The sequence below is a fragment of the Ammospiza caudacuta genome, chromosome 6 (assembly GCF_027887145.1).
Source record: "Ammospiza caudacuta isolate bAmmCau1 chromosome 6, bAmmCau1.pri, whole genome shotgun sequence".
NCBI lineage: Eukaryota > Metazoa > Chordata > Aves > Passeriformes > Passerellidae > Ammospiza > Ammospiza caudacuta.
Window position 1 is genome coordinate 21,219,442 of NC_080598.1, and position 25,237 is coordinate 21,244,678.

Consider the following 25,237-nt stretch of genomic DNA (forward strand, 5'->3'; position numbering starts at 1 on the left):
CACACATTCATCTTCCCAGGCTTCTCAATACCAACAGAAAAAGCTATCTTTCACAGGATACAGGCACTTTCTTAATATTAAGCTTTTTAGCTTCTCTACTGAGAATGGCAAATGTGATAAATGAAGAAAAGAAGCAAAGCACCTTGACAAGGTCATACAGGGGACTTTTAGGAAAAAGCTGTGGCTGGGGGGACATCTCAGGGTAAAGAACCCATGTCTGTGCTCTCAGCACGTCACTCATCAGGCCAGGGGGGCGAAATACATTTCATAAGGGTGAAATACAAAAAGATATCTTTGTTTATGCCTATTTTGCAGAGAGCAAACTTAAGGAATCAAAATAATTTGGGAGCACCCAAAATACTCAGCATATCCTAAAGGAGAAGGGGAAAATGCTCTACAGATAGTTTTGGGGAGAGCAGAGACATACACAGTAAAGGACCCTTTTAGATCAGGCTGGATTTTTAGGTTTGAAGGCAAGCTGCAAACAAAACTGCAACCTTGATCTCACAGTTCTTCTTATTCAGTCCAAAAATTAATGCAAAACCCCAAGCAAACGCAGTAGTCCCTGGGCACAGCTCAAGCAGCCTATTGTTCCAGGAGGACTTATCCATCACCAGAGACAACCCCCTCTGATCAGGTCGCATGATTGAAGGCTGTACTTTGTTATTCCCTCGCACCACGACCAAGCGAAGCTGCAGCAGCGGTATCAGATCAGACAGAGGAGCTGCTGCCCTTCAGAGCAGGCTCCTGAGTAAGAGCTCGCTGATGTGGAGCAGGCTCCTGAGTAAGAGCTCGCTGATGTGGAGCAGGCTCCTGAGTAAGAGCTCGCTGATGTGGAGCAGGCTCCTGAGTAAGAGCTCGCTGATGTGCACAAAGCAGGAATGCTGGAGTAACCAGCCACGAGGGCCATGACTGACTGAGTTTAAAGAGGCAATGCAACCCAAATCCAGGAAATTCAGAAGTCAAGTTGGTCTCGTATCCTGAATTTATAAGAACTTCTAGACTATTTAACCCAGTAATGATGCAGCATTCCCAAACACTATACAAATACTAAAGAGTGCTGAACTGCTGGGTGGAGGCAAGAGATGATGGAAAACTCATTGAAAGCAAGCCCCCGTGGCCCGGTCCCAGCTCCACCATACTGTGTTCCACCACTGTGCAGCCCTCAGGGCTTCTCTGCAGCAAGCCGAGACCCTCCTCAGTCCTGGGGCTGCCACTCCCCACAGCTTCCCAATGCTCCGCTACACCAGCACCACTGTGCTATGATTAAAATGCTAGAACTGGCTCTTGAATAAAAAAGAAATTCACCTGCAAGCAAAACAACTTCAAAATCCATATTCATAAAAGGTGTTTGAGGAATGCAGGGCCTCTCTCTTTTAGCCATTGAAACGCAACAGTCCTTGGTCTTTCATATGAAACATGCCGCAATTTCTTTCTTTCCTGCAGCGCAGTCGCTGTGCATGTGTCTACCACTGTATTACCTCAATATTTTTGCTCAAAAAAGCACTTCCCTAACAAAAAGGAATTCACTGGTACAAAGCAAACTGTATTACGTCTGCAAAATTTCATTTGAGAAGCCACAGCTAAAGTGCAGGACCCCTACGGTTCCCAGTTCTGCAGTGTGATAGCTTCAGCATCCCTTGTGAGATGAAGCATGTCACCTTAATGCATGCTTAAGGTGAGAGAACGACCAGGCTGATGGGCTTCATCACCCTAAGGACACAGAAAGTGACATACTTAATCTGATGAGAGGCACTAAAGCAGCACCTCTTAATATTTTATGAAACATTTGGCTGTTTTTAATTTTAAAAACAGGAGCTCAATAAACAAAGCAATGGAAGATTCCCTGTGGATGGCACTATGATAGGTGCACAGCAGCCCACTCTGCTGAGTGATAACGTCGTACCCAATGCATCAAGTCTGTCCTCCTCCCCACATCCATGCTGGAAGGCCTGTGCACTGGGAGATCTCAGGCTCTGCACACTGCCAGGGACTCTTCCAGAAATAGTTGTCTTTCACCAGAATACAGTGCATAGCAGAGGCAGCTTTAGAAATGGTTTAAGACATCCAGCTTTCATCTAGCACCTTAATCTGGACACAGGCAGCTGACATGCCCAAACTGAAGTTGCTTTAATCAGAAAAAATACATTTTCTTCTCTATTTGCTCAGTTCTGGAAAAAGATTACAGACACAGACTGACAGGAAATACAAAATGCATCCCACTTCATTATTACTGCACACTTGCTTCATGTTTATCTGCTTCCTTAAGCAGCCACTACTGGCCACTGTCAAGAGATAAAGTACTCAGCAAGATGCATCTCTTCTCCTACTTACAGCAATCACTTTCTATTCCCACTCCCATGAAGGCTTGCAAGGTCCAAGACTGGCCAGAAGACAAATGGAAGAAAAAGTCCGAGCACCAAGTCTGATTACAGACATAAGCATCCCCCAAAGGACAGCATTCAGCAGAGCCTGCTCTTTAATCCTGTGCTCCAAATACATCCATCACCACTTATGAGAACCTCAGAGATAAGACTTAAAACTAAGTTAGAACATCTTCCCCCCTGCTCCTTTTCATTGGAATTCAGAAATTCATCCATGCCATGGTAAAGGACTACAAGAGGGATGGCTCCCTACAGTGTCTTTGGAGATAAACCCTGATGGGAGGGGGCCTGTGTACAGAGCCAGAGAAAAGCCAGTTCTCAGCCAAAGGCAGGGAGCACATCAGAGGCAAAAGCACATCCATGAGCTCAGTGGGAATATGCAGTCCTGTCTCCATGCAAGAACACCATCTTTCCTTTCACCTTCCTTGAAGGGAAAAGGGGCTTTTCCCTTCAAGCTTTAATAATTGGCAAGTCCTGCCCTCATCTCAACTACACAGCCCATTCTTCACTCTGGGGGGAAAAAAAAGATTCTGCAGAAATTAAAAGCACTATCCCAAGAAAGGGAATTATTTTGTCATCTAAGGACACTTACATGGAAGAGTAGAGCTGATGGGCAGTCTTGTGATGTTTCTGATTAAAATGCTGCCTCAGGATATTACTCTTCCCCTCCAACATGAAACAGTCAATTAGGCTGTGATATATTCATGTAATACTTTTTCCTATAAAATTTGTCAATCCAAGACTGGCAATACTTTTGCCTTGAAGTCACCTTTCTAAGAAAAAAACATGATAGATAAATCCAGTCTTAAACTAGTTAAATACTGGCATCTGAGGAAGCATAAAAGTAGGGAATAGACAGGTCTATTTTTCAATCCCATCACAGTGCTTAAAAAAAAAAGGAGGGGACAGGAGGGCTTCATTTCCATGAAGAGCAATCTTACCCTTTCATTATCAATTTTATATACACATGCATACATAAACACACACAAGTGCACTCACCTTCCACCTACAGCAGGTGAAATTTTCATAAAACCTCTACAGGTACAAGAGCATATTAAACTGAGCAGCACAAAAATCTGATGGCCTCCAACACAGTGGTGTCAGATGACCATCCTGATGACTCTCAGACCACTCTCTTACACCACATTAAAAACAAAAAGTCATTATTGAAACAAGAACTGTCTTTGTGGAGCATCCACCCCTAGCTCTCACTTGTAAGCACAGCCAGGATCATGGATGTCCAGCTGTGCTTTTCCACCACCATGCCCTGCCTGCAAGGGCCCAGTGGAACAGCTCTTGAACACAAGAGGCAGGGATGGCTCCACAAAGCTTACAGAGTCACAGAATTCCACCACTGCTCACCATCTTCCAGTTTGTCAGCAGGAGCAAAGTCTAAACATGCCGCAGAGACCCTCAAAGATCTCTTTCTGAATACCTGGATGCCAAGAGTCCTGAGCAGAGAGCACCATCCCAGCATCCTAACTCCTGTTCAGTCAAGCAGAACAAAATCTCTGCCCCACAAAAATAACATAAATAACATCTCTGCCCCCTTCTCAAGTAATAGGCAGCAATCCTTATACCTAACACTAGCCCATCTTACATCGTTTCATGGGAAAACATTTGCATTTTTGGATGCATCTACAGGACTTCCTCATGTACTCTATTTAGCAGAGACATCTGTTACTCAATATATATATATATATTTCATCTAAATCCCACCCTCTGAATCCTTTCCATCAGTTGTCACTAATGAAGCTTTGTGTGCAAAACCAAGCACATTCTGCCCCCATTAGGAAGCCAATTACAGCAGGAAAAACAAGCAATTAACAAGGTGCAAAATAAACATCTTGCTACCTGCCTTTTAATAGCAACCCCACTTCAAACAAGTCACAGTCTCAGCACAGCTTACAGAATTGGCAACTGATGTTATATATGTATTTATGCAGCAGCTGTTCTTCATTGCAACAAATATTACAGGCTTACTAGATAAGGTCAGCATATTTTAAAAAAATATAGCAAGTATTAAAACCTGCTTTGAGGCCCTGAATGACGCTTTTAATGAAATCAGCAGCATCAGGCTTGTGTGGTATTACAGTAGAGCTGCAGTCACATCCCCAGCTTAGAGAGATTTCTCCTCATTTCTCCTTGCTTAGCAGCTTCAGCATTTGTTTCACTAAATCCAGGGGCCTGAGCAGCTCTTAAACAGTGTGTGGGGCAACCAAGCGCACAAAGCTCTACAGAGCAGCCAAGTCTTTCCTGCTTTCATCACCCCTGCCTCTCCTTGCCTTCCCCACCATCACATCACTACACCCAATTGCACTGTGGAGCTGGGGGAAGAAGGGCACTCACTAAAAAATACTTAAAAAAAAATAATCAAGGGGAAAACAAATCTATATTCTATGTCACTCTTTGCTCCTTAAGCCTTCATGCTTTAGAGGGGAAAGGAGGACTTCCAAAGACACTAGCTAGCTCCAGAGGGAGCCACTTTCCTTCACCTTTTGTGCAACAGGATGAATGACACACTTCTGAGCAGTTAACCAGGACTAGAGAAAGCCCAAGAGCACATCTGCAGGATTTAGCAAACCTGGAGTGGAAAGTGTGCCTGAAAAAAAAACAGCCAAGCTTCCTCCTGCATGTTTGTTTCTGTATATTTCCCTCTTCCTCTGACTCTCTACTGCTATGTAAATTATTTATATACATTAAACTTTCCATGTCACATTTCAGTTCCTGACTAATGTCCTATTTAACCGTTCACTTCACAATAAATGTGAGTCTCTTCCTCTTAGGATTCTTCCCTCTCTGACCTCGCTGGGATCCAAGGAGTAAAACACTGAATATGGCACTTTTGCCATTGTGCACAGGATTCTGAGTGTTGGTTGGAGATGGAGAGAAAATTGCTAACATTCTTTCTCTAAATGACCACAGGGAGCAACAGGCAAGAGAGCTTTTAACTCCAAGCAGGGCCAACAGGGCTACCCACAGCTTTATAGAAGTCTGCATCGTGATCAATAGCACTAAAACAATCCTTCATGGAAAAGTTGCCCTAAAGAGTCCTATATTTAAATAACAATTCCCTACCCTTGAATACCACTGGCAAGTCAGATCTCAAAAGACCCACGTCTTCAGTTCTGGCCATTATCTACATGTACATAGAATAAGCAAAGTCAGAGGAAGGGAACAACAACAGGAGGTGAAAAGTGGTGAAAGGTCCAAATTTCCCAGACTCGTGAGGGTGCACACCTAAACCAGACCTACTGCAGCCAACAAAGTAAAAACGACCTTTTAGCTACCAGTTTCTCACACTACCAGTGCAAGTGCAGAGATCTCACAAGTCTTTCCTCCAGCCCTAATTACAGAGACAAGGTCAGAAAAGACACCATTTGCCAGCATGAACTGCACGAGGTCATATGGCCACTCTAGCTACAGAAGTATTTTAGGAGTAGTTCAATCAGCCAGGTCACTTAACTGACTTCATTTCTGTTTGTTTTTTAAACAAGCAGCAATATTTTCCCTTGCATTTTGTGGATAGGAGAACAGGAAGCAGGGTTGACTCCTTAATCACCAGCCTAGGATTTCAGTACACATCACCAACAATGCCAAGGAGCAGCGATGCCTAGCTGCATGTTACAGATCTAAATCCACCCAAAAATGCCAAGGAGGAGCCTCATCCCAACAGTGACAGTGGGTCAGAACACTGTCAGCTTTCAGAAGCTGTTCAGATCACAGGAAGAAGGCGGGTGCGTTATCTGCACTGCCTCACAACAAATGCACATGACAGAAGCTGCTCAAGCTGCTCCAGCTGCACATCAAGAAAGCAGCCCACAGTTCTCAAGCCTTCTTCAACTCGATTAATTCTAGGGCAGTCTCTTCTGCTTAATGCTGATGACGGCTCCAGCGGGTTTTCCGACCAGCAAGCTGCCTGAAGGCCCAAAGAATCAGCAGTTTGAGGACTGCTGCTTATTGAAGGTGGCAAGGGACCAGAAATGTGGTAAGAACTTACTGTGAGAAAGAGTTGCACTTCTCGTTCTAAGAGCTGGGACTTCAATTTTTGCAATTCTTCTTCAAAGGATGCTTAAAGAGACCCAGTTCTTGAATTCTTTCCACCCTCTTCAAAAGAATGGCTGAAGAGATCAAATTTCACTAAACACTAACAGCTGAGTGCCATCAGTACCCAGCTCACCTGAACAAGAGTGGAAAGCTGGCAATGCCACATATGGCTCAAGCTGCAGTCCTCCTAATCAGCGTGAGCTAACAGCCCATAAAACACTGACTAATTCCCAAATAGTCACATGTGTGCACATTCCCCCACAGCTCTTCAAAACAGACTTCTGCAGCTTGGCAAATGGTCAGATTAAGCAGAGGATACATGAAGTTTAAGTAGAGTTTTTGGTATGTAGCAGTCTCTCCAGGTTATAGTTCATAAAACTCTTTACAACTTCTAGGATCAAAGCAGCTACAGCCATGAAAGACCTATTAGTTCATTGTCCATCACCCAGCCAAGGCAGGTTACCCAAAGAGACATGACAAAGTTAAAGTAATGGTGTGCAAACAAACCGAGCACATTTTGCTTTGAAAAAAAGACGCTAAGCAAAGTCACATATGTGAACTAGGTCCAAAAGTTAGAGGTCAGTTTTGTTTTCAAGAAACAAGCAAGCACGTTTCTACAAGGCAGCTATAACATGCTAACCTATATCTAATGCTGTGGCTTGGCTGTGAAGCCCAGCTCCAGCCCCTCTTTCTCACTCTCAATTGCAAATTTCCATCTCCAAACACAAATGCCTTCTACCACACAGTTCAGTAAGAAAATTACTTTGGAGCCCTGCTACTGAAAATGCATCAAAGCACAATCTTCAAATTCTCAACTCCCCACCCCCTCCTGCCCCCAAAAAAGAAAGAAGTCAAAGGATCAAAAGGAAAGACACGGTTTTGCTCCCACTGGCCTACAATAACAATAATGATCATAATCTAGAGATCGCAGGAGGTTTCATCTACCCTCCATGCCAAGTCAATTCGCTCCATTCACAACTGCGCATAATTATTCCTGGGACTGCAAAAATTACTGTCTTTTCGCTAGCAATAGAATTGTAAAAATGCTTTCAACCTCAAGCCCTTATTTATTAAAACAAAACTTTTTGCTCTTTTACGGTTCATGTTAGGTCTGGCATTTCTGTGCAGAGGGTCAATAATCCAGTCGTTCAAAAAATAGTCACGAAAGACGTATTAACATAAGCTGTGCATTAAGACACAATTATTTATATGCCTGACATTAATGGCTCTGCGCTGTGCACTGTATCAACTCACAGATACTTTAGCAGGAAAATAACAGCACTTGGGGAGAATTTCTGCTCTCCCAAGGACAATTAGCATAACGCTACCGCTGAAACGAGAGAGCAATAAGGACTGACAGAGGAATGCTTCATCCCAGAGCCTCTAGAACAGCGGTGCCCGTCTCCAAAGTTTGTACCCATCGCAGCGCGCTTCCCTCCGCTAAACACACGCTGCCCGCGCCTAATGCTTCCCCGATCCTTAGATTAACGAAATGCGAGTCAAGCAGTTTCAGGATGCATTATCCTCTGCCACCAGAGCTCCCCGGCGCGGGTGCCCAGCGGGACCGGCCGCGCTGCCCGCCGCCAGCCGCGGCTGTGCCCGAGCCGGGGAGCGGCCCCGGCCCCGCCGAAAGGCTGCCCTCGGTGCGGGCACGGCCGCCACAGCGGCGGTACCGGGGCAGCGCACACCTGCGGGAGCCCGGCCGCGCACAGGTCGCGGCACCGGGCGCAGCGGCACCGCGAGCTAACGGGACGGCGCCGCGTCCCAGCCGGCCCCGGAGTTTGGAAACTCTCGGCAATCCCGCAGCCAGCGCAGCGCCCGCAACTTGGCCGGGGCTCGAGGGCGAGTGCACCGGAGAGACATCGCCTGTCCGGGCAGTACGGAGCCGCGAAACAGCCCCGCAGCGCCGGGAGCGGGCTGTGCCGCCGCCGCCCGCCCGAGGGAGCCGCCGAACCGCGGGCAACCGGCCCCGAGCGCCGCCGCGATGCTGCGCTGACAGGGTCGCGACACGGCGACAGCGGCGGGTCCCACCGCCCGCCGTTCCCCTGCGCCGGGGGAGCGAAGGACACACGGCGCCGGCGCCCCTGCCCGCGGAGCTGCCGCGGGGTGCCCCGGCTCATCCCTCAGCGCTGCCCGCGGGATGCCCACCCCTCACCCCTCATCCCTCTCCCCTCCGCCGGACCGGGCGGGCGGCTGCCGCGCCGCAGCCACCAGTTGCGCTTCCCGCTGCGGTACCTCAGCTAAGACGGGATGACAAGTCCGCCCGCAGCCGAAGCCCTCTCGCAATGCAACAAGTGCCCGCCCGGGCGCGGCGGGAGGAGGCGGCGCGGGGGCGGTCGCGGTGCCGCCGCTCAGCGCTCGGGGCGCCCCAGCTGCCACTCACCGCGCCGCGCGCCCGGCGCCGCCGCGAGCCCGCCCCCCCCGCGCGCGCCCGGGCACTCTCTTGGGCCGCCGGGGACGCCGTACCGTGGGCCGCTACCATCAAGTACACGGGAGGGGGAGTAGGGCCGCTCAACCCGCCCGCTCGGCGTGTCGGGCCGGCCGGCGGCGGCGCGGTTTCCCCCGGCCGGGCGCGGTGGTGGCGGCCGGCGGCCATCGGCAGCAGAGGAGCCGCGCGGTGGGAGCCGCTCGCGGGGCTGAGGGCGGGAGCGGCGCCGGCATCGGCCCCTCGCTCGCCTCCAGGTAGCCCTCGGGACCTGGGAGCTGCGGGGCAGCGCAGCCCTGAGCGCGCAGTGGCGGAGCGCGGTGTCCGCTCGCTTGGCCGGGGTTTGACGCGGGGTTTGTGTCGTTGCAGGCACAGCGCAGAAATGATCATCCCGGTCAGGTGCTTCACGTGCGGCAAGATAGTGGGGAACAAGTGGGAAGCCTACCTCGGCCTTCTGCAGGCGGAGTACACCGAAGGGTGGGTTTTATTTCTGCGTCCTTCGAGTCGTGCCTTGGGTGATACACAGAGCACAAGATCCCAGAGCCGCTGGGCTGGGAAGGAGCTCCGGAGATCATCCCTGCCGGCCTCCCTGCCAAGGCAGGGCCAGAGGCACAAGTGCAGGGTCGTGGCGTCTTGAAAGAGACGTAGAGAGGCTAAAAACCATTCTGAGATTGTTAACCAAAAGTTAGAAATTACAGTAGGCAACAAACTATTTGTTTCCCCACTGAATCTTTCAGGGAAGCAGTGGAAGTTGCCAAGTCGTGGCTATTGTACCCAAAACGTTCCCAAATATGGAACTGTACACATTTGCCCGTTTCTTCCCCTTCCATATACCCAGCTTTGACACCAACGTGATCAGTTTTTTAAAAGGAGAGAAGGAAAAAATGTTACAAGTTTAAGAAGTATTGAGCGTTTTAGTATTTTCCCTATCTTTATTATTTCTCTGCTTTTGTATAGAAGTTTTGTGTTGTCATTGACAAATGCTCACTTGAAAACAATTGTGATCATTGGCTTGATTCTGGGGTGCTTGTTCAAACTAATGCAATTATGGTAAGAAGTAGAGTTTACAGATATCTAACAGCTAAAATCTTACAGTGCAGTACGGAATCACTGTTAATGGCAGCTTAAGAAATGGATGGACAAAATGGGAAGACTTATCTAAAGAATCAGCAGTTGAAAAAGGCACCCACACCTTTCTGTTTGTCCCTTAAAAGTGCTCTTTTTCCACAAGTCCTTGGAAGCTGGAGGAAAAGGCAAATACAACTAAAGTTGTATCAAAGCATAGAGTATGACTTCGGAAATTGTGATCAATGTTAGTATTTTGCATCTCCAATAACTGCAAGTGAGAGTTCAGAATTCTCCAGATAGCTCTTAAAATTTACATATCAACAGACATCAGATGCTTGGAAAATTGAGGCATCATGTGATGTTACTTATAAATATTCTTTGAAATGCCCTTCAGTGTTCTTATAGTTATCTAAAACAAGTTTTGCAGGTGCTGTCCTAGAACGAGCAGCCCTGCTGCACTATCAATGGTTGCAAGGACTGAGTGACATCAGAGAAGCTGCCGGAAGTTGGCTCCTGCAGTTAGACTGTACTGCATGAAGCTAAACAACCTTTTACCATGGTCCAGCTTGGGCAGAGGCTTCCTTTCAGTCCTTTGTATTTTAGAAAAGTATCCATTGGCTTATTCCTGCAGGAGAATTACAAGTTCCAGGAAATTAAGTTTGTTTGGAGCAAATGCTTTATTGCACTGCATTGTATCAGTATCATCCTAAAGACCTGAGATCAGTCATGTCTTATGAGTGTCCCATTCTGAAGGAGCATCAGCCTGATTTATGGTTCAGAGGTGCCAGCTGAAGATCGTGGTAGTACCGTGACCTTTTAGAGGGGTGACAGCCACAGCCATGGGAAACACCCGCAGTGGTTCAGGCTGGGATGACTCAACATCCCCTACCCAAACATGAGAATCTGGAGCAGTCACTCTGAAGGAATTCAGTGGAAAGACTGTAAAACACTGATTTCTGTCCAGTCTGCACCTACTTAGTTGTGTGTATGTGGGGGGCAGGTTGTATAACCGAGTGCCTTCTCCCATGGGAGTTGGGAAGGATTGTAGCCATCCTCAGAATTAGCATCCCTGTGTGGGAGAGGTTGTGTTCCCAGTTATTTTAGTTGCTGTATATCTCACCTTTTTAGCGTGGCTCAGATCTTAAATTTATCTTGTGAAATGGGCAAGAATCATCCTCAGTTTACAGAAACATGTTAAAACAGTGCCCTCTGAAAACGGTGGCAGCTGGGGACCCTTCTCAGCAGCAGATCCTGTGCTCTGGCCGGCTGGAGGATGGGCAAACATGCTCAACAGCACTAGGTGGAAAAGGGCATTCAGCACATGCTGAATTTCTGTCTGTCTTTGAACTGCAAACAAATTTCCCTCTATGACTGAGCTCAAAGTAATCAGTGTGTTGCTTAGGAAACGCTTACAAGTGGTTCTGACTCACTTCATCTGTTGTGTTTTTTAATTGTTGTTCATTAATAGAGATGCCCTGGATGCCCTTGGCTTGAAGAGATACTGCTGCCGCAGAATGCTCCTCGCCCATGTGGATCTGATTGAGAAGCTTTTGAATTATGCACCCCTGGAGAAATGAGATGGAAAAAGCACTGTGCTGCAAGCCATGTGGAACCTATCTCTAATTTAAACTTGAAACTGGACTTCAGGCAATAAAGAATGAATGCCAACTGTAGTGCAACCATCAAGAGATGTTTATCTTCTGGATAAAATACTGCCCCAAGCCACTAACCTCTTTCAAGGAAACAAAAGAATGATGAAGTCCACTTAAACAAGATTTAGAGATTAAAAGTTTGGATGCTTCTTCTTAAATCAGTATTTGGAGTTGTGAACTTCTAGATGCTTCTGTCAGTAAAACCAAATGTTTGTCCATGTAGAAAAACTATTATATTTCATTAAAATGTTGAAATAAAGGAGGTTTTTCCCTTGTAGTCTTCCTACAGTTTCTGGCTAAAGTAAAGTGTATGCTTGGATCTTGCTGGTTACCTTAAGGTTAGATGTACTGCTGAGTACCCAGTTCAGTGTCCTGCACTAGGCAGGCAGGGCTGAGCTGTGGTTCCAGTGACATGGAAGTGGGTACATTTGTGAGGCATTGCTCCCAAAACCTGCTGGGGCCCACAGAGAACATTCCCTACCGCAGTTAAAATCAACTTGTGTTCTCTGCCCCGATCCTTACCAAACACTGGGGCTGCAGTATCACAAAAACACTGATTCAGATGGTGCAGTGCCTTCATTTAAGCAAAACATGTCTGAGTGTCTCCACGGAGAGCACTGGATGTGAGAATTGAGGCGTGCTGGTGTGAACAGGATCAAAGTGCTGCTGCTGCCAAGCACCTGCACCCCTCTGTGGCTGGTACAAACACTTCCACCACTCATCATCTCAGCGACTTCACGTTGTGCTGCGGTGCTGCCTGCCCTGACAGAGGGGCTGCAAGGGAGAGAGGGCAGCTGGAGCTGCAGGGCTGGGAAAGGTCACCTGTATCCAGACAGGCACTGACCGTGCCCCAGGGTCCCACCTTTCTCTTGCACAATCAGCTTGTAAGGTGGATCATGTTTTCACTCTGCTTTCTGTCATGCAGAAGATGCATTGTTGTGCATGGCACACCCTGTCCATGGCACAGGCATCTTACCTGAAAGTGAAGGAGGGTCACTCCTGCACCTGTGCAGGTTTGGGATTTTCTGCAAATGCAGCATTAGTTCATCATTACAGCAGCCCAGTAGAGAATGGGCTGGAAAAGGGGATAATTCCTTAGGATGCAGTCTCTTGCTGTTTGGTGCAATTAAACTCTTGGCACTCATGTATTAGCTTCAGGGTAAGAAGTATCTCTGTGGATTCTTTTCTGTAGCACAAAGAATCTGGTTTGAACAAACCCTGGGTTTACAGAAATAGTCATTATTTAATGTGCTTACTGGGTCAAACTTGTACCCACAAAGCTTAAAACTAGATTGTCTCACAAAATAAGAGGCAGGACTGCTGCTTGCCTTTGGCTATCACCCAAACAATCTTTACACTTGAACTTGCTTTTCAATTTACTACAAGACAATAGTAGATGTTTCTCATATTCAGCAATTCTTCACAGAAGACATTTTAAAACCTGTGCTTTACCCTAATGCAATGAGAATTAAGCAATTAATTCTAGCATTTGTTTCATAGTTGGTTGGGTAGCTTATGTTCTGCATGCCTGCCGTATTAGCAAGCTGAACACACTATAAAAACAAACCCAAAAAAGCCCTTCAGTTCTCAGGCAGGCTATTTTGTAAAAGGGACACTGAACTAGAGGATGACCTTTCCCCAGTGATCTGTAAGATGCTTTTCCCTGTCAGAGTGGGGTGTGCCGCAGCCCTGTGTGCAGCCTGTTCACAGATCCACGGCGGGCCCCGCTGGGAGCGCAGCAGCCCAGACGGGAACGTCTGGCAGAGGCAGCGTGCAGGAATGCCGTGCAGAAAGCTGGCCTGCATCACTGCCAGGGAACTGGATTAGATGAGCTGACAGGACTCGGTTTCTATCTGCAAAAGCAAATTTCTAATCTCGTTCTCTGCTTCAGAATAACATGTTTCTTTTCAAAGCGGGTGCCAAGTTGTCTGACATTAAAAGTTACGGCTCCTAAATACTTAATAATGCAAATGCAATCTGCAAAAACACAGCAGGCCTCGTTGAAAAAATGCAAGGGAAAAAAGAAAAAGCCACCTTGGTTGCTCTCATTACTATTCTCAAAACCAGGGTGCAGTGGAAGCCAGTGGCAGTCTGGTATCACTCCCTCTGACAGATGTTATCCAAGGAGCTGCAAAAACACCTGAGCAGCAAGACTCAGTCACAGCAGGCACTAACATTAGCTCCTGCAGCCCTTGACACCCTGTGTGCACCACAGCTTTTCCTCAGGAGTCTGCAAATGCAGCATTAACCAAAAAATGTGGTAAAGCATACAGTTCATTGTGATCATGTGAAAAGTTATCTCGAGAGTTTTGTCCTTGGGAGGGTTAGGAGCAGGAGCAGAGCTTAAATCCTGTTGCAGAAAGAGTCTGAAATTTTCAATGGATTTCTATAAATCCCATCTTTCACCCCTGTTCATTGGTAACTAGAAAAGTAATTCCCTTTTTGCTGTCACTTCCCCTGTGCTACCTTCTGCAGCAGTTAATAACATAAGAGTATTGGATGTGCTTTTTACCTGCCAGATGTCTTTGGGAAGAGTCATTAAATATGCTCACAACAACCACAGTTTTTCAAGACAATGTAAAATATGTGTATACACAAAAGAAACAAAAAAGCTTCAGTTTTCCCTCAACCAGAAAAAGAAGCCCTTAACAAAATCAACAGATAGGTAGCAGCGGGAAAAAAAGAAGATAAATGGTAGTGAATATGCAGTCCTTAATTACATTAAGAATTCTGTCAGTTGGAAGGTTTTTGAAAAATACAAAATCCCACCACTCCTCTGCAGTCACTTATTCATTTTACATGTAAAACATTTTGGAAATTTTTCAAGTCTGTCTTGAAAAGCTGTTGCAGGGCTTGCACTAACCCCAGTCGTGGTTTAACCCCAGCAGCAACCAAGCCCCCCACAGCCACTCGCTCACTTCCCACCAGCAGGAATGACCCTCTCTGGGGAGAGAATCAGAGGGGTAAAAGCTGGAAACTCGTGGGTGGAGATAAAGGCAGTTTAATAGGGAAGGCAAAAGCTGATCACACAAGCAAAGCAAAACAAGGAATTAATTCACTGCTTCCCATGGGCAGGCAGGTGTTTGGACATCTCCAGGAGAGCAGGGCCCCATCAGGTGTAATAATTTCTTGGGAAGACAAATGGCATCACTTTACATACTGATATAATTTGGTCTGGAACATCCCTTTGGTCAGTTGGGGTCACCTGTCCTGCCTGAGTCTCCTCCCACCCTCCCATCCTCCTCCCCAGCATGGCAATACCAAAAGCAGAAAAGGCCTTGGCTCTGTGTGAGCCCTGCTCAGCAACAACAAAAACATCTCTGTATTGCCAACCCTGTGTTCAGCACAAGTCCAAACCACAGCCCCATACCAGCCACTGTGAAGAGAATTAGCTCTAGCCCAGCCAAAGCCAGCACACCTAGCGTTGGGAAAGCAAGCAGGCACAATCAGAAGTGTGACAGAAGACCCTCTGTCACCCAAGCCACAGCCTCCCCTCACACATCACAAACATCCCAGAAGAACAAAGCAGTGCCTGCGACACACAGTGGGAGCTGAGGTGGTGGAAGTACAGAGGAGCTGCTTAGGGAGCTCAGCCTCCTGCTTCAACCTGGAGCATCAGCACCAAGCTCTGTGTGTGCTTGGAAAGCTTTACGTTTGTTGAAATGACAATTTTAAACAAAAAAACCTTCTTGATCATACTTCTGAGTCCATCTGCAGGAAGGAAGTGAAATGCTTTTGTGCCGATCTGTAATGAGCCTCAGGTTTTATATCTCAAAAGGAATTTTGCTCTGAAAAACCTCCTTTAGTGAGGGTCTCACCCCAGGGTGATTTACTGAGAGATGTGTGCTGGGCTTTTGTTCTTCCCATGACTTTTCCCTAAATGCAGTCTGGAATTAGATACTGAAGTCTGACTTCTTGTATATGTTTCTTGTCTATATGAAGAAATATGAAAACTCTCAAAATTCTGATTAAAACCATTACACAGACCCTCATAACAGTGTATTTCCATCAAAATGTCTAACTAGCCCCATGGCTACAAACCTATATTTCACTGATAATAATCTGTGAGAATCCAGAACAGGAGCTACCTCTTTCCCTGCAAATGGCCCTAGAAGAAAAATCAATCCTTGCCCTGACAAAAAAAGGAGCAAACAAAACCAGAACTAAATAGCCTATTTTACTCTAGAATCAGTGTAATTCCAAATAGTTTCTAACTTCAGTATGGATCCTGGAAGAAAATAGCATGTCTACTTTAACCCCTCTCAGAGCAGACCCATGTACATCCACTTGAGCTCAATTAGCCAGCAGGATTTTCTTATTACTGAAACTTCTCAATTGAGACATCTCCAAGACGATGTTGCTTTCACCTGGCTCTGACTGCCCAGAATATGAACATAGATTTGCTTTCCCCTTCAGTGCATTTGCACCACGATTTACATTGTGGCTTTGCTTTCAGCCCCAATTTTTATTCAGTTTCTCCAGCCAGTGAGAAAGCATTTTTAATTGCTCAGTGGGGACAGCACAATAAAGATGTCTGAAAACCCAGGACAGGGAGCATGTGGCCAAGCCTTTGGCTCTGCCATGCTGGATGGTTTGATGTGTGGCCCACTGAAGTCTGCTGGAGTCTTTTCATTAACTTCAGTGTGACTTAAAATGACCTGGGAACCTGTGGTGCCCTACACCACTCAGGTGTCCAGGATTAATTCATTTTGTTAAATTCTGCTAAGAAAAGCTGTTTGAGGTGCCCAAGCATTAGGCACTCAAAGAACTTTCAATTCTTGCTGCAGACTTCAACCATGTGCACCTCTAGCACATAAGGCCATAGAGGAAAATAAAAGGTAAGAAGTTACCTTTGGCTGCAGTGACTCCTGCCACTGAGGGGCAGCTGCAAGGCTTTTCTTCAGGCTGCTGTTTGGAAGCAGCACAATATTCACATGGGAGTAAGTCTTTTTTAAACCCTCATTGCTTTCTCCTTCACACTCCCTTCCAAAAACATATAGGGAATGTGGAGCCAAGTCACGCAGAAAATGTTAGGGTTTGCACCCCTAATCCAATTTCTCCTTCTCCACAGAGACACATTTCCAGACTGTCAGTCATCCTTTGTGGTGAGCTCCACCTTCCCTTGTGCTGTAGGGCACAGGTAGCAGGGGTGAAGCCACGGGAGCCCAAGCACCACACAGGTTTCCCCATAATTACTCTCAGGATACACCTGCTCCTGTGTTTAACACTGAGTCTTGGAACAGCCAAGCCAGAAAATTCATGCAGGAAAGCCTTTCTTTATCCGTCCCAAATACGATGCAAGTGTTTTAATAAAATGGGTTCATTATTCCCTGCTCTTTAGAAGATGAACAACTAAAGATCAAAGAAAGGCATAGAACAGCTGACAAAAAGCTAAAAGCCCACAGACTTTAGGGAGCTCAAGATGCCTGGCAGTTAACAAAGCAAGTGGAAAAGGCTGTGGTCAAGCCTTTCTGTGGGCACCATGATTTTGAAATAACACACTGCCCATCCCACAGGGTGGATTTAGAGCTAGGAGAAATAAATACTGAAAACTGTCTCTTTGGAAATCAGATCTCCTTCTTTTAAAAGCAAGTCTACTTGGAGAACTCCAGGAAATTAAGTAAGTTTAAATAAAACGGTGCCAGGAGTAGGACAGCTGTGCTCAGCACCCACTTTTTAGATACTGACCTTTCAGGAGCTGCTGCTTTCCACATATTCTAGTGGCTCACCACAGCTGTACCTACAAGCTTTGAATTTCTTCAGAGATTACCTAAATGTCACTTTCCTTGCCAACATCTCTCCAGAGACTCATTCCAAGTGCATGAAGCTCATTGGGAATATTTCCTGAAGTACTTTGGGTCCATCCTATTCCACTCTCTCTCTGCATTCTCCAGGCTGGTCCACAGCAGCAGCAGAGGCTCCCTTTGCCCATCTCTGTGTAACATCATTGCTCGTGTCTTTCAAAGACAGAAAAAGGCTTCAGCTCATGGTGTGTGCTCAGGGACAGGCCTTGACAAGAACATACAGCCTAGTTAATGTGAGCCTTGGGCAACCAGTGCAATGCCTCAGTTTCCCTTTCAGAACCTCTGGGATGGCACATCCCACTCTTCAGAAACCATCAGAGACAAGCAACAAGGAGTAGCCTAACCTCACCCAACCCCTGGTGTCTTCTTGCATCCTTTTTAGCAGCCCCTATCATATATCCTCAAATCCTAATGGAATATTTTTAAATTAGATTTTGAAAAATAACTTTTTGACACTAAGCATAGCCTACTGCTGATGGAAAGCTGCTGCCCTGAGCTTTTGCAGCAATTTAGAAATCAGCAGCATCACTGTACCCAGGAATCCAGAAGGTTTATAAGAACACAGCTAAAGCCCAATTATCCCCAGCTGTTTACTGAAAGCTGCCTTAAAGTGCCTCCTTCCTTCTTTTTTTCCTTTTTAACGAAGTCTTCCTTCCAGCAGTGTGTGTGATGTAGGGCTGAAGGCTGCCCTGATGAAAGGGGACGTGCTCCTCCTCCCAGCACTGAGCAGCCCCTGCCCACCAGCTGATGGGCTCTGCCCAGCTCCTCCCCAACACCATAACAGCTACAGCCAAGCCCTCCAGCCTCCCATTTCCACAGAGAGTGGGAATTCAGAACTCTTACAGTTGAGTTTATAAATGTATAGGCAACAATGCAATAGCTAACGCTTGGGCTGGAGGTATAACAAGAGGTTTTGCTGAAATTCCCCTGGAAAGTTTAAAAACAAAAATCAGATGTGTGCTGCTCTAGGCTGTAGGCCTTTCCTTGTAATGAGATGTGCAGCTGAAGCAATTACTAACTTTAGGTTTTTTAAAAAGCAATAGCAGTTTGACTAGGAGGTCTTCCTCCAGGAATGAGCTAGTAAATGAAAGCATTAAGTTAATAAGGGCTTGAGTGCTTCAGATCATTACAGAGATGGCCTACAGCTCCACACTTCACCAACTTCAGGTTTTTTTAATATTATTGTCAACACAGCTTAAAGAAAAACCCCTTTGGATCCACTCAGCATTAAATGCAGCCTAGAAAAATGGCTGCTTTCCTCCATTAAGCGACGTTTTTAAAAGCAAAATACTAATAATTAAATTCCACTGATGAAAAATTGCTTCTAATAAATAAAGAGAAACAGATGCCATTGGCTGTGGCAGCTTTCATGTCAGCGACCTGAGCTGCTACTGAACCAAATGGATGTGGTGCTGCAGGAGCTGGGAGCAGCACCATGGACAAACTCCCATTTCAGCTACAGCCAGAGACATCTTGGGAGATGGTTCCTGGTGTTTGAGCAACAGCCAGGGCAGCGGGTGATTCCTGCCAGCCTGGCATCCCCCAGTTAAACCCCTTTTAGCCTGCCTTCATCTCAAACCACCAATGGGCAAACTTGCTTTAGGACAGGTCCAGGACTGGGATCTGTGCTGTCCAGAACAAAGCTGGAGCCTCCACCAAGGACCAAGGTGGTCATGCACTGCCTGATTGAAGGCCCTTCATGGTGGCTGGGGCCAGACTCACCACAACACTGGTGTTTACCCCACCGCCTTGCCCCCAGCCAGGGCAGCATGCCCAGGAGGCCAAGAAACTCCTACTGCTTCCACATCTCAACCAGGGCACATCTCCACAAAAGAAAAAAATTCTCCAGAGGATACCTGGACAGCAGAGATCTTCCTTCTATTGGAGACTTCTTATAAATTATCATCCTTTTTCCCTCCCATCCCACCTCCTGCAGGCACATTCCTAACTCAAACCATCTGAAATGTATTCTAAACTCTCAATGGGATCAGCTAAACATAACCAGAGAGAACTTCAGGCCTTCACTCCCTTCTGTACATCTGGGGGGTTCACAGAATCAATTAAGTTGGAGTACCTGTGAGGAGGATGAAGTGCAGCCTGTGACTGAACACCCCATGTCAACAGGATCATGGCACTGAGTGCAACATCCAGCCTTTCCTTAAGCACCTCCAGGGACAGTGACTCCACCACCTTCCTGGGCAGCCCAATCCAGTGTCTGTCACCTTCTGTGAAGAAATTCCTCCCTTTGTCCAACCTGAATCTCCCCTGGCACAGCTTCAGACTGTGTCCTCTTGTCCTGTTGCTGGTTGCCTGGGAGAAGAGACCAACCCCTACCTGGCTACCACCTCCTTCCAGGCAGCTGTGGAGAGTGTTAAGATCACCCCTGAGGCTCCTTTTCTCCAGGCAAAACAACCTCAGCTCCCTCAGCCAAGTTCCAGAAGCAGGGAAATCATATTGCATATGAGGTTATTGCAATATCACAAACTTAAGCTGGTTATTTCTTTCTTCTTTATTTTAAAAACTACAATATTCAGGTAGCTCAAGAAAAAACAACCTTTGGATTTTGTTTGCTTATAAATCCATCACAACAGCTTGGGGGAAAACAGTAAGTAACATATTGGAAGAAGAGCCAAGAGGCCAAAAGAAGAGCATCTGCCTCTGGATGTGCTATTTGCAACCAAAGTCAGGTAGCAGGCTGTGATATTAGTGTGTGGTATTGATTTGTTCTTAATCCAGAGAAATGCCCCTGTAATGAACTCTGCTGTGCCCTTAATGATTTCATATTGAAGGATGTTAGGTGCCTTGCTCATAACAGAGTAACAGCAATTCCAAAAATAGCAATCCTCATAATAAAATGTTATTGAGAATCCTGAATTTCAATATAAAAGGGACTCTGCTGTACTCAAGGGCTTACAAGATACAAATGCATACTTTAAAAAGTTGTATTAAAGTCATGTTGGTACCTGAGTTACTGAGACACCATGAGATGCCACTCCAGGGAGCAGCTGAGCCCCAGGTCCCCAGGAAACTTTTAGGCAGATGTAATAGAGGCTGGATTTAATCCCACCAGATGACTGGGGCTGGATGTGTAGAAAGAGCTGAGATGCTTTTGGGAGCTGCCTGTGAGGGCAGGCGAGTGTGGCTGCAGTGCTCCTCAGCAACCATCAGGGACAGCTCAGGAACGGGGTGCTGGGCCAGGTGCCACATGCCTGCTCCTGCCTCTGCTGCTCATCCCCAGCCTCTGGCAGATGCCCCTTCCAGAGGGTCACCACCAAGCTGCCCCTGCAGCTGGTGCAAGGAGGCCTGAGGGAGAGGGGGCTGCTGCCAGCTTCCCAGTGGGAAGAAGCATTCGCACCAAGATCTGGGCCACCACAAAGAACTCAAGAGCTGGGAGCACCAGGTCTAAGGCTGACCTCACTGGCAGATGATTCCCCAGCCTCAGCTCTGTCAGTGCTGCAAACAGGAGCCCCAGATTGAGCCCATCAGGCTTTCTGGCCTCTCTCAGCACAGAGCTCATCCTGCAGGCTGGCCCAGGGGGAAGGATGGTGGTTTCCCATCTGCCACCACATGGTTGGTGCCAGAGCCCCTCTCCTAGACTAGAGGAGCAGAAAGGAAGACCCAGCCCTGCAAAGAGATGCTGAGAAGTAGCTTCAAGCCTTTAAATAACCCTCAGGCACCAACCAACTTCATTAAGAGAAACCGGGGCATCTCCTGCCACCTCTAGTGGGACTGGAGACAGAATTAATTAGGAGGAAACAAGGGATGAACGTTTGCCTCCTACAAGCCCCAAAAAAAGCTCAGAGGTTGGTTTTTAGGTTATCCAGGATGTAGACTGGAAAAAAAAGCCATTAGATCAATTATGCCTTATTAAAACCATAATTGCTTTAATTACAGCCCATTGCTCCTGACCCCTGCCCAGAGGGTGATGTCAGCCAGGCTGCCCCTACCTGCAGGGTCTGTGTGTGGGGCAGGTGGGAGCACCTGAGGGGGCTGTGGCTTGCTGCCTCCTCCAAGACCTGTTCCTGGGGAAAAGTGGTATTAAAAACTGGACCAGAATGGTGAACTTGTTCCCCTGAAGTGGCTCAAAGCAGGTGAAACAGGAACTGGCTCCGTCTCCCCAAACTCCCTCTCTGCTCCAGCTTAGTTCCTGCTGCCAGTTAACCCACAGGCTGGCAGCACCTGGTCCTTCCCAGGGAGATGAGCAGCATCCTTGGACCCTGTCTCTGAGAAAGACTCTGAATCCTAAAGCAGTGAAAAAAGAGCAGCAGTGCATGGAGAGCAGAAGCTATTTGCATCCACATTCCAGAAACCTCTGCCTGCAAGAACAGAATCGAGTTTACTCTGAGCTCCAGGCTATGTGAAACCAGAAAAAAATGAGTGATTCTAAACCAGAAAGGTTTTAGAAGAGGAGTGCCATCAGAGCTTAGCTGTTTTGTGGGGTCCTTAGGAGATGTATTTTTGTTGTTACTTACATTACAGGCAGAACTGAAGAGGTGCAGTTGCAGCTGGGACTCTGTGGAGCTTGGCACAGCTTGAACAGGCACTAAAAGGAAGTTTTCAATCTAAGATGACAAGGAAAAGGAAAAAACTGCTAGGAATTCATTTGTCCATCGTGCTGAGCAGGCCATGGTGGGGGGCTTAAAGGTGAGAAGCAGCTCAGCTCTCATGCAGGAGGTGAAGGATGAACATTTACTGCACTGCTGTCTGCTCTGCCATTCCCACCCAGCACCAGCACAATCTGAGCTGCTCATCTCACCAAAGGGGTCATGAGCTCTGCCAAAACCCTGGTACAAGAGGTGTCCTCAAGCATCCAGGCAGACAGGGGACGCAACGCCAGTATTCCAGTCAGAGCCGTAGCCACATCCCCACCAACGCACTGCTCTGCTTGTGAAATGCTGCCTCTCCTCGCCCACGTCTGTTTAAATTCAGTTCACTCCCTGAAGGCAGAGTTGGTTTTTTGGTGTAAAGGGGGCCAAGAGCCCACATTTGTTGTAACTATGATTTTAATAGCCTGATCCTGTCACATTACCGGTGGTAAGTGAACTGGAAAATATATGTGAAAAATGTATTTAATACATTTGCAACCTTCTTCACTGTTTCATGATGTAGGGCTCTGCTCCCTGTTTTGGGGTTCAGGATTTTTCAATCTGGAACTGTAGACAAACCTCAAATGTTTCTTTTGAGTAATCCTGCCAGGACTGCCAGCTAGAGCCTAAACAACTGAATCATTCATGAGCCCCTCCACAGAGCACGAGGCACTCAGCAGAGGAAAGAGCACATCAGCCTTTAACTGGCTACTATTAAAAACCTGGAAAAGGGCGGTGGGAGAGGGAGGAAGGAGGAAAAGGAAATAAATTATAATGTTGATCATGTTTGTGGAACAATGATGGAAGACAGATGGAAAACACAAAGACAAAATGTGAATTAGCCTGGGATATCTTAGACAGTTGGGAACATTTAAATGGGACAAGATTTAATTTAGGTGAATATAAAATAGGTCCTGATGGTGCTCAGTATATAACAGAGGAATAACATGCAAGAGAAGAACCACAAGAGCTGGGTGTGGAGGAACATGCCTGCAGATGTCATTTTGTAGTGAGATTAGCTGTTATTTCAGTCTGGAGGGAACTGAGCTGACATCTTCCAGGAGTGAAGACAGCAGCTGAAGTCCAAAACCTGAGCCTGGTGCCTCACATTTCAGGTCATCATTGCTTAATTTTGCATCCCAAAATGGGCAGCAAAGAATCAAAGCATGTAAAACAACATGGGAAAGCAACTAGCCAGTAAAGACTGCTTGGGAGGGTAAAAAGGTTGTTAAACAGGAAGGAACTCGGGAGGAGGGAAAGGGGAACGATGAGTCTGGAAGGATCAAGCACATTTTTCTGGTGTCAGACTTCTGGGATAAAGGGGCTCCAGCCTTTCTGAGCAAAGTAAGAAATACAAACCTCACCTGTAAGGGTTTTTCTGTGGGCAGTGGAAATCCTCCAGCATGGCAGGAGATCTAGAGGTGTACATACACACACATAAGGCCAGAGCCATAAATCATCACCCCGCACCCCTCTGCACTCCAGTGTCAATGCCTGCTTTGGTTGCCTCTGACCCCAGGGGTGCAAGGGGCTCAGTGTGACCCTCACGGTCCCCCCATGGCTGCCAGGGACACATGTGACAGCCATCAAAGTCACATCTGGGACTGCAGGGGGGCAGGGTTGGCTGCTGCTGTCCCAGTGCTGGGAGAGAGCAGCCGGTGGCAGGATCAGGCCCTGCCAGGGCACAGGGCTGTCCCTGCACTTTGGGTGGGTAAAACTGCTCTGCTCTTGTCAGCCACACAGTTCACTACACAGAAACATGAAGCCTGGAAATGCCTTACTCTCAGCAGCTCATTTTTGCAGAGAGGAGCTGTAATCAGAAGAGGGAAAGCTGCTGATCCTGATGGCCTCAGCCCATGCAGTTTCATTTCTGTTAATGCTGGCATGCAGGAGGAGCAGCCTCCTTGGCAGAGCATTAAGAGGACTTCAGAACCCCAGAGTGGTGCACTTGGAATGACTCACTGAATGCATTGGGGGGGCATCAGCATCCTTGCTGCTCATGTGATTACAGCTCATTTGAGAGCATTACACTCCCTCCCTACAAGGAATTGGTCATCTTTGAAGGCACCACATGAATCTGCTCCTTTTTGCCTCCGTGGCCAGCTGGGAAAGGAGAGAGCATTCCCCTCTGCCATTTCCCAAGCAGGCTGTATTTGTCCTGTCTCACCAGGGAGGAGAGTATCAGTGCCTGAGCCTCTGAGCCACTGCTGCAGCCATGCTCAGTCCCAGCCCATCAGGAAAACAAGACATTACAATCACCACTGAAGGGAGGCTTCATAAATGGCAAAAGAAAGGGGCACCAAGGCCTCCCTAGGGGGAAAATTCCCCCAGTTAAATGGCAGGAGAAGAAAGGGCATGTCTGTGAACTGGTTGAGGGTTGAAAGCAGCCTTGCAGGGGAGCATAAAATACTCATCTTGTTTGAAACAGCAGGAACAGAGTGAGTGCCCAAAGCTGGACCCTTGCAGAAACTGCTTACCACTACAGCTGTTTTCCTCTTTGCTCCTGAGCAAATTGTGCTGACCACCTGGCCAGCCCAGGAGCTGAGCTAACTGCTGCAAAGGACAATTAGCACACCTGAAATCTCCAGGTCCAAAGGGAAACAAGCCTGTGCTCCTGTCTCCAGAGAGGGGGAAGCACCCAGGAGACCTGAAGCTGTGGGGATGCTGCAGGATGGCAGCTGCACCTTGATCCCAAACACTGCAGAAGCCCTTTCAAAGAGAAAGAAAAATTGCTTTAAAGCAATAGCTTCATGCTTAGAAACTCAGCTCCAGACGTCCCAGACACTACCCAGGACAGTATTGCAGAAATTTCCCTCTGGGGATGGGAAAGGGTGGCTGTGGCCACACTGCACTCCTAAGGACACAGAGGGGACCAGGACAGCCCTTCCTTCTCGGTTTGTGCTCCACCTTCAACTCACTTCTCCTGGAAGCGGGGCTTGGGAAGAGGTCTCATAAATGTACACAGCCACATTCCTGTCTTACCCAATGCATCCCAGGAATGCTCAGCAGTCCCGCAGCGGTGCACCGGCTCCCTCCCGAGCCGGCCGGCCGTGTCCCCCCTGCAAGGCAAACACGCTTGCGGGTGTTTTTGGCAGAAATCTCCGCTCAGAGCCGGGCGCAGGCCAGGCGGGGCTGTCGGCCTGTCCCGTGAGGGCAGCGCGGTGCCGCAGCCCGGGGCCGGGCCCGCCGCCGGGGCGGGAGGCGCCGCTCCCTGCGCTCCCTCGTGGGGCCGGGACACCGCCGTGTGCCCAGCGCCACCGCGCGGCCGCGG

General features: G+C 47.6%; 1 protein-coding gene across 1 annotated transcript; it reads left to right on the top strand.

Annotated features, from left to right (window-relative positions):
- The first annotated feature begins 8,902 nt into the window (after nt 1-8,902).
- Nucleotides 8,903-11,853, top strand: POLR2L (RNA polymerase II, I and III subunit L). The gene is made up of 3 exons (XM_058807524.1): nt 8,903-9,113; nt 9,226-9,333; nt 11,393-11,853. The coding sequence occupies exons 2-3, from the start codon at nt 9,239-9,241 to the stop codon at nt 11,499-11,501; spliced, it is 204 nt and encodes a 67-aa protein (XP_058663507.1). The 5' UTR covers nt 8,903-9,113; nt 9,226-9,238; the 3' UTR covers nt 11,502-11,853.
- Nucleotides 11,854-25,237: the final 13,384 nt, after the last annotated feature.

Excerpts from the sequence above, each read along its gene's own strand:
- POLR2L (XM_058807524.1), top strand. The coding sequence starts at position 9,239 with ATGATCATCCCGGTCAGGTGCTTCACGTGCGGCAAGATAGTGGGGAAC. Across the intron at positions 9,334-11,392 it reads CAGGCGGAGTACACCGAAGG|AGATGCCCTGGATGCCCTTG; the intron begins GTGGGTTTTATT and ends GTTCATTAATAG.